At 38.6% G+C, this 18,207-nt stretch overlaps 1 protein-coding gene across 5 annotated transcripts in view; it reads right to left on the bottom strand.

The window, feature by feature from the left end:
* Positions 1–18,207, bottom strand: part of CACHD1 (cache domain containing 1) — a 163,775-nt gene that overhangs the window by 15,751 nt on the left and 129,817 nt on the right. For all 5 annotated transcript variants that reach the window (XM_089515343.1, XM_089515346.1, XM_089515342.1 and 2 more), the window contains 7 exons: positions 15,240–15,382; positions 14,269–14,450; positions 12,528–12,638; positions 5,831–5,953; positions 4,579–4,678; positions 4,341–4,457; positions 1,565–1,725 (listed from right to left, as the gene is read on the bottom strand). In XM_089515343.1, the coding sequence (XP_089371469.1) occupies positions 1,565–1,725; positions 4,341–4,457; positions 4,579–4,678; positions 5,831–5,953; positions 12,528–12,638; positions 14,269–14,450; positions 15,240–15,382 (937 nt within the window). The remainder of the gene's footprint in view (positions 1–1,564; positions 1,726–4,340; positions 4,458–4,578; positions 4,679–5,830; positions 5,954–12,527; positions 12,639–14,268; positions 14,451–15,239; positions 15,383–18,207) is intronic.

The raw sequence follows: 18,207 nt of genomic DNA, 5'->3' as shown, positions 1-18,207 counted from the left end.
TCCGCCCCTGGCATGTGGCTCCACCCCCGGAGGGTGGAAGCTCCACCTCCTGGCTTCAGCCCCCCAGTTGTCTGAGGGACAGCAACCCGGCCCCCGGCTCAAAAAGGTTGCCTACCCCTGATTTAAGTTGTCGTGTTCTATACTTTTCCAGATCTACAATATCTTTTTTGACATGTAGCAAACCCTGCAACAGGTTTGCTTTAGTTTCATCATAAGCTGGAAATTACTTGAAGGCCTACAACAACCCAGAACTATGTACAGTCTGAAAAATGCTACTGTAATCATCGAAGTACTCAGAAAGTTTCAGGGCCTGGCAAGAAACCATATCAAGGAAGCAATGCTGACATAAGGACCAAATTCTGTTTCATTCCGGAAGCAAAGACTGCTTTGTCCTCTGTTGCAAAAAGACCACACATTGACCGAAGGACTTGGTCTCCAGTTCCTCTGGAGTTTGAATATGTATAATATTGAAGAAGAAAACACAACTTTCCTCCACGGGTCTTACCCAGGAAGATGTGCTGATATGGTGATGTAAACCGATGGCATGCCTACTTCTTTGGGGATTCAATTGCAACTACAGATCCTTAGATAGTGGGCTTCTGTTTTAGGCTGCCTATACTTTGGCAACTGCAGCAGTGCAAGCCTACATTACAGTTACAGGAGAAGACCATGTATTCTCCCAGGTATTTATTTTAAGAATTGTTTTAGTGCTTTTGCACCCTTGCACTTTTGTTCTGGTGTTGACTTTAATTTACTTTTATAAGATGGTAGGTTTTATTCTCAGCTGCACGTTTTATATTATTCTGCTTTCATTACTGTTCTATTTATTATTGTTATGTTTTATATTTTTAATAGATGGTATAACTTTGAACAGTGGGCAGTTTAGAGGTACACAAAACAAGCAAATAAGCCACACAGACTGAGGAAATGGCTGATGCTCCTGCCACTATTTGGAAGGTGAAAGAACATATAGGCATCTCAAGTCACAATTCTAGCTGCCATGATGTCCATATACCAGGGAATGCTTTCATCTCTGTGAGCAGATCTACCAATCATATGACATATAGCTAAACATCACTTGTTATGGGTAAACAGGGCTTAAAATATGCCTGTGTATCATCCAGCCTCAACAAGTTAGATGACCAAATAAGCATCATGGCTGGGCTATTCTGGGATTTATAGTTGTAGTTGTGCGCCTTCAAGTTGTTCCCAACTTATGACAACCTTAAGGTCTCTACTGTGGGGTCCTCTTGGCAAGATTTATTATCTAAGGCTGAGAGAGTGTGACTTTTTCAAGGTCACCCAGTGGGTTTCCAAGGCTGAACCTGATTTCCAGAGTCCTAGTCCAACACTCAAACCACTACAACACACTGGCTTTTAATTCTTCTGTGTTCTGGTACCATATAATTGCTTCCATGTCAGCTTGTACTAATTCTGCATATCATCCAATGTTGTGTTATTATCAGGTGCTGATGCTGACACTGTGACACTAATGCTGTGTAAAATGCATCCATTTTAAATAAGTACAATCTGATTATCAAAACTCACGTCAAATTTCTCCTACCTGTGACAGTTTAGGCAGAGCCTATCTACCATACTACAGGCACAGAAGGCAAGTGAGTCACAAGTTTCATTTACTATTCCAACAAAGGCATTGGTCCCAGGTATTCTTGTCAGCTTGTACTTAGAACAGTGGCTGCCATGCACAAGATTTGTCAGATCACCCTAGGGGAAAGCAAAGCATGTCAAACATGTGGCAGGGAACATATTTCCTGGAGAGGTGAAGTATTCCTGCCACCAGAAATATACCACCTAAAACATAATTTGAAACAAACTGGCAAACCTTTACAGTGCAAAGTAAGATGACACACTCCCATTACTGCTACTATATGGTTCTCATTAGCTGGAGAAATAAAAGTACCCTCCAATGTACAGTATAGACTTATCAAACTGGGAAGTAAATAAACCGCATGGAATGATTTGATCTGACTGAAGCTCCATAAAGTAACAGGGGGTCAGATATGTACTATGGTTATCAGGAACAACAGTGGAAACAAACCCACCAATTGTGTGCTTAGGAAAATTCATTAATTTTACTACAACCATTTTTTTTATTTGCTAATTTCCAAAAATCCATGGGGCCCCACCACAGCAAATATATGATTCAAAGAATAATGCTACGTTGTAACTCTGTGGAATATTTCTTTCCCCAGTCTAAAAGCCATAAGAGGAAAAAGTAAATTGAAAATAAAAGGAACAAAGATGTTCTTGGATAATGTTCAAGTCTTAGCCTTGCTAGTGTCTGACGATGCCTTATGTATCCCAACAGCAGGAGTGTAAGAGCTGCTGCAACAGACCAAAGGCCTACTGAGACCATCCTTCTGTATCCCACAGGGTCAACCAGATGCCTCATGGGGAAGCCCACAGAGAACATGAATATAACTCTTTCTTGCTGCTGTTTCTCAGTAACTGGTTACCAAAGCAAGCTGCCTTGGATCCTGCAGCCACATACACCTATAATATTGATAGCATTTTTCCTCGATTAATTTACCCAATTCTCTTTCAATGCCTCCTAAATTACCAAATCTTGAAGAAGCAGATTCCACTGTCTTCATATGTGTTGTGTGAAAAAATCCTCCTCCCATGTCATGAATCTCCTGCTATTCAACTTCACTGGATTACTCTGGGTTCTAATATTAAGAGAGAGGTGCTGAGAATACTTTCTACCCACTTTTCTCATGCACGTGCATTTTTCAAAATCTCTATAATCTCCACACTTGGTCATTTTCTTTCTAAGATACAACAAATCCTGGATATTGTAATACTCCCTTGAAGGACAGTTGAACTTTATAGTAATTTTAGCTGCCCCCTTCTTCACTTTTTTCAGATTTCCTATATCAATTTGGAGATTTATTGACTGGAATAGTACACAGCATTCCATGTGTGGTTACATCACATATGTATATATATGCCAACAACATTGGATATTTTATTTTATACCAATTGCAGGGAGCCTTCACGGGACACCACTTGAAGCACCATCATATGGCATGTTCCCCACATTTCACCAGTAACTTTTAGAAGGGCTTAGTGTGTCACTGTCATGTTGGTGTCTCCATGTTCCAAAAGGAAGATATGGAGATTCATACTTTCATAGGTATGTTAGCTGAAGATGACATCATGAAATACATGCATTGGTTTTCTCTAAATGCACACTGGCAAGGGCTCATATCTATAAATGACTGGGTTAGAAGTTCGAGGAGTAGGACCTATTTTTGGTGCTAATGTAATACTGGACCATAATTGATGGAAAATAAGAGATAAGAGATATTTCATGAGTGAAAGAGGAGCAACTGGCAGGAGCACAAAAGAGTGCAACAGTCCAGCCTGTTGCTGGTCACTTTATCATAGTAAAGGTATTGTTACCATTACATTTGTACAGTCCCTTTATGTGCTATTCACTAACACTTAATTCCTGACTTCTTTAGTGACACTGCAGGTGTGAAGATAGCCCCCTCATAATCCTGTGTGTGTGTGTGTGTGTGTGTTCATAAATGCAGTGACTTCCTTAACCTCTTGCATGAAAGATATCATAAAATGGAAACAGAATCCATATTAGGTGTTCTAACTAAATTCACAGAATCATTTCGTGAAAAAACTGTTTCCAGAAAACTCGGATTGCATACATAACTCTGCAAGGTGTTATGAATGATTAAAGGCAATCTCTGCTCACCAACAAAGCAATAATCAGATTCCACTAAGCATCTCTCAATTAGTTCCAATTTGTATAGTATCTCTTTTCCCTCCAACATGTCAGAATTTATAGATGGTGAATTGTGGCACAAAATTCAAGCCAGGATCCAATAGTGGCAGCACATTTAGATAATCTCTGTTCTGTTGAATGAATGTGCATTTTTAAAGTTTGGGCAAGGAGGCATCCAACATTTCTTTGCAGAAGCAGTTCTTCCAAACAGGTGCACCAAGAAAATGTTGGTTGGATATTGGAATTGCTCACCATCCTGACAGGATACTGGCTACCTCCATCCTCCCTCTTTGTATCTGTCATCTCTAACCCTGTGTCACTACACTGGTAGGGCTTTCTATAGCACTAGATAGGAATATGGCCATTTTGATTAGCCTATGTCCATCCTCAGCATCCTGGGCAGTCCCATATACCATATACAAGAACACTACCTTTTAACAGATTAGTTAGCATTACATACAATATTCATAGAACAACCAATTCACGTGTATAAAAAGGCAGCCCTCACCCAGAAAATCCCTAAACAAAACAAAAACAAAAACAAAAACAAAAGATAAAAAAAAATTTAAAGCCATACCGTCAAGCTGGTATTGAATTTGTAAAACCTCTGGACTGTTCTGTCGCTGAAACTATTACAAAGGTTTTTCTTCACAAAGTTTGGGTGGTTCAAGATATCATTTGCCACCAGGGGCTCCTGCAGAAAAAAGTGAGTTTTAACCTTTTAAAATAGAATTTCACAAAGCTGAACAAATAGGTTTAGGCTATTAAATGAATAGCTGCAACTATGTATAAAAATCACCATGACTTAGCCAGACCTTATGTGTAATATGTTGCTGTTCTACTGGAGCATGGCCTTTGGGATCAATAAGAGTTGGGTGTGCCACTAGGTATCCTCTGTCTTCCATAATAAAACATCTGGCAAAGGAGAAAAACATAAAATAAAATGAAGGTCACATGTATATAGGGTATGTTCAATATATCTTTGCCATTTTCAAATGATGACCCATTCCAAGTATAGTGGATTAATTACTATTCAACTTATATTTTTTATATAGATGAACCTTAAATGTACTTCAAGTATGTTGGATTAATACTTTTAAGGTTCATTTAGATTTGAAGATGCATTTAATAATAATTAATGTAGTATACTGTGGAGAAGAGATTGTGAATAATGAATAGTAGTGAATCTTACTTAGATTTGCAGCCCTTAAGCAATTATCAAACCTGAGAAGAGGCCCTCAGCCTTGTGGAAGATGCCCATACTTGCCTTAAAATATGTCATTAAAAGCAGAATTGAGTGCACTCTGTACTTGACAAGTGGAAACACTGCACCATAATAACCATACCTGTCATTCTTTAGGCTAATTCTGGGGCTCCTAGGAAGACTATGCTTTCTCCAGGCCCATTCTAAACCTTAGAACTGGCTGTCCTCCTGATTCTTGTTCACACCCTATTTCTACTATCAAAAGCAGCTGTCATAGTGGGTGAAAGTCACAGGCTACACAGGGAGAATGTGACAGCAACAGGAATGCTGGAAGATGTTATGTTGCCCACTTAATGTTCATATTTCATGCTAGAGAAAAAGAGTTCATCCCCAGTCTTAGCAACCCTAACCCCATCCCCCCTGCAAGAGTCAGAGCAGCAGAATATATGGTGTTATATCCCTTTACCTTTACAAACAAGGGAGAAGATAATCCAGTCAGTATTTACTACTATTTCCTTCACAGATTTCTAGGAATTGAATTTAAGTGGGCATTGTAATTCTTAGTACACTGAGTAGCTGGATGCCAACAAAATTTAGTGTTTCTTGAGTTCTGAAAAGAATTACAGGAAAATATATCTCCACCAAATTTTGTCTGTACATACAGCATAACTGGGGAACTTGGTTTTCATATTCTATGTAACCCTACAGATGCTTTTAGTGCATTTCACACATTTGAAACAATGCTGCAGAGCTTTGGTGAGAATACTGTACTGAACATGTAATGCAAGGAGTTCAGAAAAGCACTTGAAGTGACAGAATTCTAAGATTAAATTAAACCTAAGATACAACAAACAAAGGCTTACCTTATTTTATTGCCTCCATCTTGATTACAAACTGGTAAGAGGTCCATTAGTACCTTGTAGAAATACCTCAAGGTAAAATCAATTCCCATCACAGCAACAGAATGGCCAGAAGACATTTGTGAACTACAACAATAAAAAGTGTGGACCGGTCTTGAGAGACATGTAATTGAGAATGTATCTAAGACAATTCATATTTTACAGTTCCCAAAGCAGTGTCAAGTGCTATCTATTTTGGCAGGCTATATATTTTGAATCAGCAAAGAATTAGTCTGTTCCCTGAGCTCATAAATTATAATCAATTAACTTCAGATTCTCACTGGATCACAGAAGCCAGCCTTTATAACTTTATTCACCTCAGCAGGCTCTCTTTCTGACTCCAAGAAAGGGGGGAAAGCCTAACAGGTGCTTGCTGATATACTAAATTTATGTACCTTTTCCCTGAGTGCATGGTCCATTTACCACTGGCAAGCCCTTACACTTATATAACTTGTGCATAGGGACATGTGACCAGACACAACAACAGGAGGTGTTTTATATCTTCCATGTAGCATTTGAGTGTATTGGACATTTCACTGTATTTGGAGACTATTAAGTAGAGCGTGCCAATAATTGCAACCTGCATCCAGCACTGATCCTGGTTCTCTGGGAAAGTATCTGATCATACTTATAAGATGAGTATCAGAAAGTATCTGATCCTACTTATGAGATGAGTACTTTTGAGCATGGGGTTGGTGTGCTATACCTACTCAGTACAAGCAGAGTAAAAAAATCTAGAAATTTTAGTCAAAAAAACTAACCCCAAAAACTTGAGTCAACTTATCCATGGGTCAATGTAAGTACTGTACTTTAACTCTTATTTAAAAAGGAACCGTTCCCTGATGAAAGGCAAGAACATAATCTTTCTTGGAAGCGCTGGATCCCACTCGTCATCCATCCAGCCTTTAGTATTAGCACAAACAGTTACGCCTTCTGGAATTCTGTAAATTCTTTGGCATCATTTCCCTTCATCCTTCAGATTGTTTGTTACATGCCCCTAGGCTTTACCCTTAATTTATCCATGGGTCACATCAAAAGGCATAATGTTGGCCCCAAAACCGGCCCCTTACTTATACATGAGCTCAACTTATATTCGAGTTACCGTATATACTCTACCATATGTCGACCTCATGTATAAGTCAAGGTCAGGTTTTGGGGCCAAAATTATGGATTTTGCCATGACCAGTGGATAAGTTGAGGGTAAAACTTGGAGGCTCCTTCAGAGTGTGCACAAGCGCACACAGCAAGAGGGACTCTAATTAAGACTTTATGCTTCAACGTTTCAGCTTTCATTTCATCCTTCACTCCCTAGACAGCAGAGGCTGGCGGGCAGGAGAGGGACTGTTCCCTGAGCTCAGCAATTAATCACCCAGGACTTGTTCTGCTTTAGTCAAGAGTGAAAGAAACTGCTTTCCCCACAGCATGAGGAAATCTGAAAGAGCTGTTATTACATTATTGTAAATAAGTTGATCTGGAATTTTGGGGTCAATTTTTGGGCATAAATTTTTCAACTTGTAGACAAGTATATACGGTATATATGGTAATTGTGTGGAACTGCATGGAAACAGAAGGGAGAGCCATCTGGTTAGTATGATGCACAAATTGGCATTCAGCTGTGCATGGGTGGCAGCTGTGTTCAGGCACTTGACTGAAGTCTGGTCAAAGGCCCACTGCAGTAGCCAGCCTTTTCCCAATGGGCCGAGAACTGCTTGTGTAAAGAGGTCTGGGATGTCTCCTTGCATGACTGAGGAGAGAGCAGAACCACTTGTGCAAGTAGGAATTGCATGAATACTGTGATATATTGGATACTGGCTATTGGAAGCAATGAAAAACACAATTTAGAAGGACTGGTGAAGTTGTACACAAACCAACATACAAAATTTCTCAGAACAAGTCAGTGGGACATGTGCACAAATTAAAGAAGATCCTAAATTCTGTTCCATTTGCAACTACACTCATCCCTCCACATTCGCTGGGGTTAGGGAGACAGGACTCCCGTGAATGTGGGAAAAACACAAATAACAAAAACACTATGTTTTTATCTGAGAGAACTCCTCTCTAAGAATCGCTAGGGCCTCCAGTGCAACTTTGAATTGTGTTGGAGGAGCTACAAATGCCTAGTAGACTGTTCTCTCTAGGAATCTCTAGGTCCTTCAGTGTGACTTTTTGGTCAAAGTTGACCATAGAGTTGCTTTGGAGGATTTAGATATTCCTAGAGAGAACATATTAATAAATCCGTGAATAATCAAATCTGCTAAAGTCAAAGCTGCAAATGTGGAGCGATGAATGTATACCTGGGGCGGGAAGAAGAGAAAAACTTTTAAAATCTGCACTGAAATTTATCCTGTATTTCTTGACAGGAGACTAGAATTGGCATTGCTTTCTGAGCAAATCCTGTTTTTCAATGTTCTTTGCACTCTTTTTTGTAAGCATCCCAAAACATGAAAAGTCAAACACCAATAGCATTTTCTTCTGCCTAAAAACTGATCTTTGCTGAAGCATTTTCTTTATGAAACATAGCTGAACCAGTATAGAAGGACACATAGCAATCAGTCACTTCTTAAAATCAATGCTGGTTTTTCATTAAAATACAGCACTGCTAGATCAACTTTTTAAGAAACCTGGAGTATCAACAAAATAAAGTAAAAATAAAAAAAAATACATCCTTTAGCTTGTGTCAGAGCCTGCAGGTCCCCCAAAGCATTACACCAGTTACAGAAATAAAGGAGCCTTCTGCGGATAGATGGTGTTTAAAGGATCAGATTCCTTTCAGCTTCTGGGGAACTGCATGGCCTTCAGACCTTCTGCTTATTAAAATTCTTCACAGCTTTTCACTTATCCTCCCATCATGAGAAAGGGAATATGAATTCCCTGTAAAGATGCTAAAATTCCAAGTAGCTGAAAGGTCATCTTTTTTGCTATTTTTTTTATATTTCCCATGTGAAAGCTTTAGTTTAAAATTCATATGGACACAGAACGTCCCACAATGCAAATTAGAAAGTTGGATTTAAATCTAATATCTGTTTATATTCAAGTATTCCAACTTAACTAGTTTATTGATAAAATTATATATTTTGAAAGAACTGTCTTTTCAGATGTTTATCTGACTCTCTGGCTTTCCCTTTGTAATAGAGCTTCACAATTCAATACCAGGAAGCAAGAAAAAATTCACACTTTTTAATTGTTAAAAAAATCCATCAAATCAGGCAGGCCCTTTAGAGCAAAAGATAGTATATGTGCCTCTTGAGATAATTATATTACAATCTAATGCACCAAATGATCTGGTCTTTAGCTATCTTGATGAAACCAAAATATACCTGATACTGAAATCAAGGTATAATAGAAAAATTAGTATGGACCAAAACATCCTGACATCAGTGGATTAATACTTTTCTCAAAGGAGCAACTCCATCTGTGCTCTTTTGATTTTTGGATTAAGCAAAAAGCTTTGCTAGGGATATGCAATTTCTACATCCAGAGGGGTCTCAAACACAATAGAATGAGAGCATACTGCAGTACTGTTGATGGTGTATATTTTCACCTAATTAAGGAACAATCAGCACATTGCTGAAGTATGCTGGCATACCATGCCATGCTCACAAAGGCTATGGACACACAGTGGCACTGATGAGGAATAGAGAGCACAACATCCAAAGCCTCTAGGGGAATGAAGACCATAGCCTATTCTACAGACTCCCTGAGGTTGGAAAGAACACCTTTCCAGGTTTCATCTCACTTTGCCTGCAAATCTCATTTAAAGATGGGATGGAGATCATTTAGATTTCCAGATGATGTAATACAGTAGTTCCCATCTTCCCTCTCCATATACTATGCTGGCTTTGGTTGAAGATACAATCCAACAATATCTGGTGTTAGTATTACTTCTCTTGACCAAAAGTGACAGTACTGTCTAGCACTAAATCTACATCTATATTCCACCTTTCCACAAGAATGTCAAGGTGAGGGACATTTTCCTCTACTCCCATTTTATCTTTACAACTCTACAAAGTTAATGTATGTTTTGATACCATTCTAAACTTTTCAGTCCTACTGTACAGTTTCTTTCTCCCCAGAAATGCATAACATTAGACAGAGCCCCTGCCTACCTAGGACATCTGTTGTTGTTGTTGTTGCTCTTGCTGTGTGTCTTCCAGTCATTTCTGACATATGGTGAGCCTATCATGGGATTTTCCTGGCAGGATTTATTCAGAGGGGAGTTTTCCTCTGCTCATTTTGAGGCTGAGAGAGTGCAATATCCCCAAGGTCACCCAGCAGGTTTCCATGGCCAAATGGACATTCAAACCCTGGTCTCCAGAGTCATAGTCCAATGCTCAAACCATTACAACCATTATACATGCAGTTATATACACAGCAGAAATTCATACTGTTTTCTCATGAGCTACAAATGAGAAACAAATATGCATACAATCTGAGGGGGGAAGGCACCAACTGAATGGAAATACCCTAAATTAATTCAGTATGCCTTTAGCATTCTGCTACTTAAATTTCATACTGTTAGTTGCCATCTCATTCTCCTGAGCCAACATGTCAATTATTCTCTCCTCCTCCTTTTTTACCCCGCCAACTATATGTAGGCTTTTAAAAAAAATAATGGAAGCTGGAAATTCTTACATGATCATGAAAAATCCCCCCAACTCATTAAGATACATGGGTCAGCAAGCCTTAGGTGAGCGCAGTCAAGATAATTTAGAGACAAACAAGATGATGTGGATATTTGGTATGTGTTGTGTGTGAGAGCTAAAGCTTAAAAGATGCAGAAGTAGCAAGAGCTGCTGTGAATAAATGATAACATCTTGCCCATACGTGGAGGTCTGCCGATACCCCTGTTTTGCTCCACAGCTCAAGACTACATATTGTTGCCTTAGCAACTGACACATCAAAGAACTATAAAGCACAGTCTTTGAGAGCCTATACTGGCATATTTTTACAACAGAGTTTGGATGGGGAGGGTAAGGAGAAGCATCTCCATTTCCCTCAGTCACCTGGTACCATTCCCCCCCAGCTAAACTGTTCTGCTGCAAATTTATATCAAAATTCTAATGAGCTCTAATATGCTTGCAGCCATGTCAGATATTCACAAGAAGCCTCACAGAAGCAAAAGAGAATATTCTCTCAATGTTTCTAGCTCAAGATCAATCCAGTGAGATATGGCTATCACTTCATTGTGCTCAGGATTCAACCTCAGCAAAAAATGTGCCTTTCTACACTACACTAAAGGGGCCAATGATTCTAATATGGGGACATATCAATAGGATATAAAAAGAATTATTTCCCAAATGAGATGAGTGCAATATATAATCCAGTGTTATGCAGCCCTTCAGATGTATTAAGTATAACTCCCATCAAACCATATCCAGCATAGGCAATGATAAGGGATTATGGGCATCGTAATCCAAAGCATTTGGAAAGCACCAGAATGCTTGGTTTAGGAGCTAGGTATGTGACTAGCCCAAAATGAGCCACTTAGCTTCAGGGCTGCATGGCCCCTTCCTCTCTCATTTCCTTGGCTACTACTACTACAGTTTATTCCTGACAACCAAATACAGGTTATAGTAATCAAAATAAAAAAATAATTAAAAATTTAAAACTTCTACAGTCAGTTAACTCTATAACATATAAAGCAATATGTTTACACTAGAATTACAAAAATGTTTCATGTCTTTCAGTTTCTGTGATGGAGACACTACAACCCATTCTCTTCAAAAGTGTTTAATTTATGAGAGTAAAACTTCAAAAGCCATTTGGCCCTTAATTCTCATGGGTGGAATGTAAACAAAACAGCAAAACAAACAAGCAAACAAACAAAACCCAGCACCCTCCCTCCCATTATTAAAAAAATATAAACTGGGACTAGGAGTCAATTTTGAATGCCATGGGGAAACACCACAGTTGATACTGCATCTTTCTGGTTGGCATTTTGGCTTATTCTTTTTCTCGGGGGGGGGGGGGGGGGGCTGGACAGGATAGGCACACTAAACTGTTGTATATTCTCATATTTAGAGACATTTGACCTATTTTCTGGTGTAATATAGCATGGAAATCAATGCTATGTTTTAAAAATTAGGTTGTTGGAGGGCTTTGTAGGTCACCAGGAGAGTAGAGGAGCTGCTGGACACACTTTCCTCATTCCTGGTCTAGACCACAGTGGACAAATCCACCAAGTGCATCTCCTCAACAAACCCCTACAGAAAAAGCCCTGTTTGGGTATCAGCAGCATACCCTGAAGCCTCCAGTAGGCTTAATTGGAAATGTAATTATTATTACACCCCCACAGGATGATTTTAGACCTGAAAAGGACCTTTTAAATCACAGTGTTGAAATATGGGTTCACACAGACTCAAGAAGACTAGGACAGGGTGAAAGAACACTTCCCCCCACAATCCTCCAAGCTGCTCACCCCAGTCAGGGGTCATTTGTCTTCTACTATGCAGACGTATTATGCAAAATGAGTAAGTGAGTAAAAGCCTGAATTTAGTTAAGGTTTTCAGATATTGTCATTTGCATATGTAACCCCTCTCCCTGAAAAACACCCTTCTCTCTTTTTTCATTTTCTTGGTCTACCGCGAATGGAATACAATCTGAGGAGATTTTCCCATAAAATATTGACCAAATATTTTTGGTACTATCAAAAGAAATTCACCTTGAAGAATGAACTGTGTGACTGATGGTAACCACATACCCAGCTCCTCCAACATCTAAGTAGGGCCCGGTGAAAGTAATTAATCCTGGATTTGCCACTGCATGGAGGTACCTAACAGAAAGCAAAGGGAAACATATTTAGTATTAAGAGATAATAATACATTATAAAATGAATGCTGAAGAATTTGTGCAAAATATCTGGAACACAGGTAAAAATTATTCTTCCATAATCTTGTGCACATGCAAACCAGGGCTAAAGTACTTTTAATTCAACTTTGCATTTGGGACCCATGTTCTTTTTTAAAACTCAATATTTCATTATTTTGAAGTGGCTTATTATTATTAGGTTTCCTACGTATCAACAGAGAGTGAGTGAGGTGTAGTGGCTTGTGTGTTGACTCTGGAGACCAGGGTTAAAATCCCCACTCAGACATGGAAACCCACTGAGTGACTTTGAACAAATCTCATTCTCTCAGTCCCAGAAGAAAGCAATGCCAAACCTCTGGTAAAATCTTGCCAAGAAAATTCTGTGATAGGTTTGCCTTAGGGTCACCAGAAACAAGTTGAAGGCACACAACAACATGTGTCAACAAGAATATTATGGTAGCATCTTCTATTTTGAAAACGCAAGACAGACAATCTCAGAAATCAAAGTGTCACAAGTGGTATATGAATATCTAGTAGTATATGATTCATTGCAAAGATCTGCCCTAATGAACAGCTGCAGGCGAAACATATAACAGCTAATTTTCTGTATAAATGAAGCTCTTCAGGATTATCTGCATATTTGTTCTGTTTTATTTCTTGCTGCTAGACGGATAGCTCTCATAGGTTCTTCCTTACCTCCATTTAACAATGCATTCCATAGAACATTCATCTAACTAAAACAAGATTTATATAGTAAGCTTCTTAAGATTTCCTGTGATTACAAGGAAAATAAATATCTGGGCTACAGAAGAAAGGTGTAGCTAAGAAATAGTATTTCAGTTTTCCTATATCTTCCTATTTGAGCAAGGCAGGGGGAAGAGAGGGGAAGAAGTGTATGAGTAGAATTGACAGGCATGACTGACGGCATGACTAGCTGGGGGCAGATTCTGCATTTGGTTATATTCACTCATTTCTGGCTTCATTTGCAGCCCCCTCCTCACAAGCCCAAAAAAGGCTTCTTTCAAGACAGCATATGGAATGGAACACATTCAGGGGCTCCCTCATGTTTATTATCTCATTTACAGTGTATACAAAAGATCTTGTTAAACCATGCTTGTGCATAATTAATAGACTTCTGTTAAACTAGCATAATCTTATGTGGATTTTTTAAAAAAACTAACATAATCTTATGTGGAATTACAGACTGGGAAATTTACAGAGGAACTAGTGTATGAAATAGTAAGACACAAAAATACCACAAGAAAGAAAAATTCATAATGAGAGCCATGTGAGATAAGTGCTGAAGGGTTTTGCAAATAACATGGATTTTGATAACCAAATGTAGATGCTTCCATTATTCATTGCTGCACAAAAGGGCAGGGAACAGAAACTCTTTTAATAAAAGCAAGTAGCCAATGCAATTAGCACCACAAATTTAAAACAGTAATGTATAATGTTTCATTTGGAAATGTTTATCTGTTTATCTCTCAGTAAAGATTTTCTATAAACTTTATGCCAGTATCCTCTTCCCTTCTGCAATATTATCAACCTCAAAGGTTTTCTTAAACCTTTCATAATGGGATCCTAAAACTCACCATTGTCTCCTAGTGGGATCAAATGCTTTGTCCATGAGGGAACCAGGATAAATTCTGAGCACCCCATTGGGCGTTGCTATGTAACGGCGGACAATGTAACTGTTCAAGCTACTCATTTCCATTTGTGTCATCCATTCATCTGTGACGTGACTGGTAGCCATTACTTCATTTCTGACAGAGAACTGCAAAACAAAGACAGACCTAGCAGGGTTCCTTTAAGACTTGCCTGAAAAGATAATAAGCTGCTTGCAGGGTTTCCTAAAGACTCATCAGAGATAATCTAAACCCAATTACTTCTTCAAAATCTTCACATACCAGATGGACTCAGTAAATGTCAAAACACTGAAAAAAACAACATCATGCTAAAGAAATATTATTGCAATCATTCGCAACATATAATGTTTTAATTTGTGTAGATCTAAATCCTTTTTGCTTTCCATGCCTTTAAAAAATAAAGAACATTCACTGTTTCTGGTTTGTAATACTGATCTCATCTTCATATTGTTCACATCCAATTGATCTGATAGTCCTCCCTAGTAAAAAAACTGCTGCTTATTGAACTTGGAAATTCTGTGATGTGGAACAGTTAAAAATATTAACTCACTATCTTTCAAAGTCCATTTCTGAATCCAACTGAGAAGACTTATTGAATGAAAACAAATAGAACAATTAATATTGCTCTTTCTAACACAGAGCACAAAATGATATCCCATTCAATTGTTTTATTGCTATGAATGACATATTCCTGATACTGACAAAAAAATAAAAATTGCAACAAACCCAGTTACTGATGTAACAAGAAATGAAAAGTCCTAGTCCAGGACTAATCAGAAATAATCTAAACCCTATTACTTTTGTAAAATCTTTTCATACCTGGTGGACTCATCAAACTTTCAGAAATTTCTACATAAGACAATCATGCTAACAAGGAAGACAAAAGGACAAAGTAAAGCACATTTAAAATAGCATACTTTCAGCCCTGGGTTGGCAATCAGACGTGTGTTATCACTGAGATATGCTGTATAGTGTTCCACCATCCTCTTGGTCTCAGGTTGGCTCAGATGTTCATATGGAGAAGAGAAGCTACCTGCAGACAGCATTACCGTAGGGCTTTCTGAAAAGATTTCAGAACATTTTTATACACTAAAAAATACCACTGAAAGCCAGCCATATGAATATAGAATTATTTAGTTACTAGTTACTGTATTGGGGCAACTAGACATGACAACTGTGACAATCTATGTTCTATAATGTTTCCTAAGTATCAGTATTGCTGATATTCCTGATATATGATATCCCCAAATATCAATGTTGCCACCAGGGGGTACTGTTGTAATAATAGTATATTACTTTAAAAAAAATCATCTGTGAAGGAGACTAATATGCAGGACAGAAACACCTGTTATGGAAGAATGCCATAGGAAAATTGAGCTATTGATGGGAAGGAAAGAGGTAGAGAGTATATATGTTCTTGCTCAGTATTAAGATGCCCATAAAAAGATGAGAAAGACTTTAGCAACCTAGCATGCTTTCAGGTTCCTTCATGAAACCAGCCCAGTCTGTGGCATAACCTATTGTCTCACTTGGTTGCTTCACTCTGCTTAATAGCAGCAACAGCCCTGAATCCAGCATGCAGCAACTACAGGTGTCAGCCACCCATTCCGATATGCAGAGATAGCAAAGTAGATCTGAGAAGTCAAATATATGGACAAGAATCATCTGAAAGAGGTCCTGTGGCTCACTGGTGTTTGCCCAGGTGCATCAAAAGTACCAGCAAACTTCACATGGCTACCTATATGCAAGCTGATGTGGCTGGCAGTCATCATATATTAGCTGAGAACTATAGTTGGCATGGGCCAGGGCTGTGGTATACAGACATGCATTGGCACTTAATAGAATTAATTTCTCAGTGTATACACTGGAATTAATATAGCTCAAGGAAGGAAAAATAAATTGGGAGATTTCTTCCACAACTGCGAATTGAAAAAAATGTCCTTTTAGTCTTCAGAGTACCTCTGATAAATGACAATAATTATGATTTTTCTAAAAAACATTTTCACTGGTAGTTTTTAAAAAACAAAATTAGCTGTGTAATATTTATACAATATCTGGTCACCAGAAGATGACAAGACTGTCTACCTTGCATCAAAATGACCTGGTGTTGTTCCATAAACTGAGAGAAAGAAAACATTCTTCAGTCAGGAACCACATAATAATGGTTCAAGGGGCTTTAAGGCAGACTTTTTATTTTTAAGGGGCAATATGCAAGAGGATGAGAAGTCGCTTGTAGATGGAACAGAAACTGAATAAAAATGGCAAAATACATTGCCAAAACATAATCTGTTTATTCCTTCTATAAATTTGCATTTTCACTTCCAGTATAATCTGGGGGAAGCTCATAAAACAAATGGAGCTGATTTTCATCTATAAAATTATTCATTAAAAAAAACTGAGAAGTTTTATACAGTTTTTAGAACCTCTGAACTTGCCAATTAAAAACATTTCAAAGTATATTCCCACCAGAGTTCTAACTTCTGCTTCCTTTCATAGGGATTGATGGCATTAAATATTTATAGCTGGGAATAAAATCTGCATAATTCCAAAGTCAACAGGATATGACATGACTGGCAAGAACTTCAATGTTTTCATGTTATTGCTAATGATTTATTTGACAGCCAAGAAAATCAAGGCTTAGCTTTGAAAGTTGTATAACAACACTACTCATACCCAACACGTCCTATTTTCTGAAAATAAAATTATGCAAGTACCTGCTTTCAGCATACACTTATTTCATAAACATGCTGTGATGAGTGTGTGTTTTAATGAGCCAGATAATCTGAAGACACTTCACTTAGCAGCATTTAAGCTTGGGTCTGTCTGGCCTGTTTCAGAAGGTTCTTACAGAGAACAGCTGAAAGAAAACAGTACAATTGGACCTTGGTATCTGTGGGGGGATCCGTTCCAGATCCATGCCCATAGATACAAAAAAATAAAAATAAAAATGCAGGACTTCAAGTCCCATTGCTCCTAATGGTGGCATGATATGCATGTACTGCCATTGAGGACAACAGGCCTTGCCATCCGTGGATGCTTAAATTTGAGGATGGCAAGCCCACGGGTAAGAAGGCCCCACTGTATACTGCAGCAGCACTTATGGACTGAAAGGGAAACACATGGACTTTTGTCTATGACTCATTAAAAGTACCTAGGCCTATGGTGGATTGAGGTAACTCTCCTGACCAGTGACAGTGTGAAGTATTGTCAGACAGTGGAACAGACCTGCCAATGTAAAATGGTCACCATGAGTGTCTTTTCAGTTTCATCTTCACTTTTATTATACTTGAAAAGAAGAACAGGTTGCTTACCTGTAACTGTAGTTCTTTGAGTGGTCATCTGTGAATTCACACAAATGGGTTTCCTGCATCTATGCAGAGACATTCGGAGCCTTCTAGAATCACTAGGGAAGACTTTTTGGCAGTAGTTCCGCCCACCCTACACACACACACACACCCTAGTGTTCCTGCTCTTTCCCTCGGTTCCAATTGGCCGCCGCATAGCGGCATAATGAGGGAACATGTGCAAGAGCATGACATGACCTGAAGGAAGGATGGCTGGGTTTGTGTGAATTCACAATGACCACTCGAAGAACAACAGTTACAGGTAAGGACCTGTCCTTCTTCGTCATGGCCTCTGTGAATCACACAAAATGGGATAGACTATCAAGTTATAGTCACAGGAGGAGGGAGTGATGTGACATCAAGCACAATGTAAAGTGGACCAATTATGTTTTATTAATTAAACATGCAGATAGGAAGGATGCAATGCAACAAGCCTCAATTCAAATCAGAAAGCAACACTGCCCTCCCAAAAGCTGCATTATCCCTTGCCCTGGTATACTGTTTATAGTGAGAGATGAAAGTCAGTGGCTGGGACCAGACT

This window comes from Sceloporus occidentalis, unplaced genomic scaffold, assembly GCF_023333645.1.
Source record: "Sceloporus occidentalis isolate IW3139 unplaced genomic scaffold, rSceOcc1.0.p SCAF_3, whole genome shotgun sequence".
In the NCBI taxonomy this organism is placed as follows: Eukaryota; Metazoa; Chordata; class Lepidosauria; order Squamata; family Phrynosomatidae; genus Sceloporus; species Sceloporus occidentalis.
This window is presented reverse-complemented; position numbering and strand designations above follow the sequence as displayed.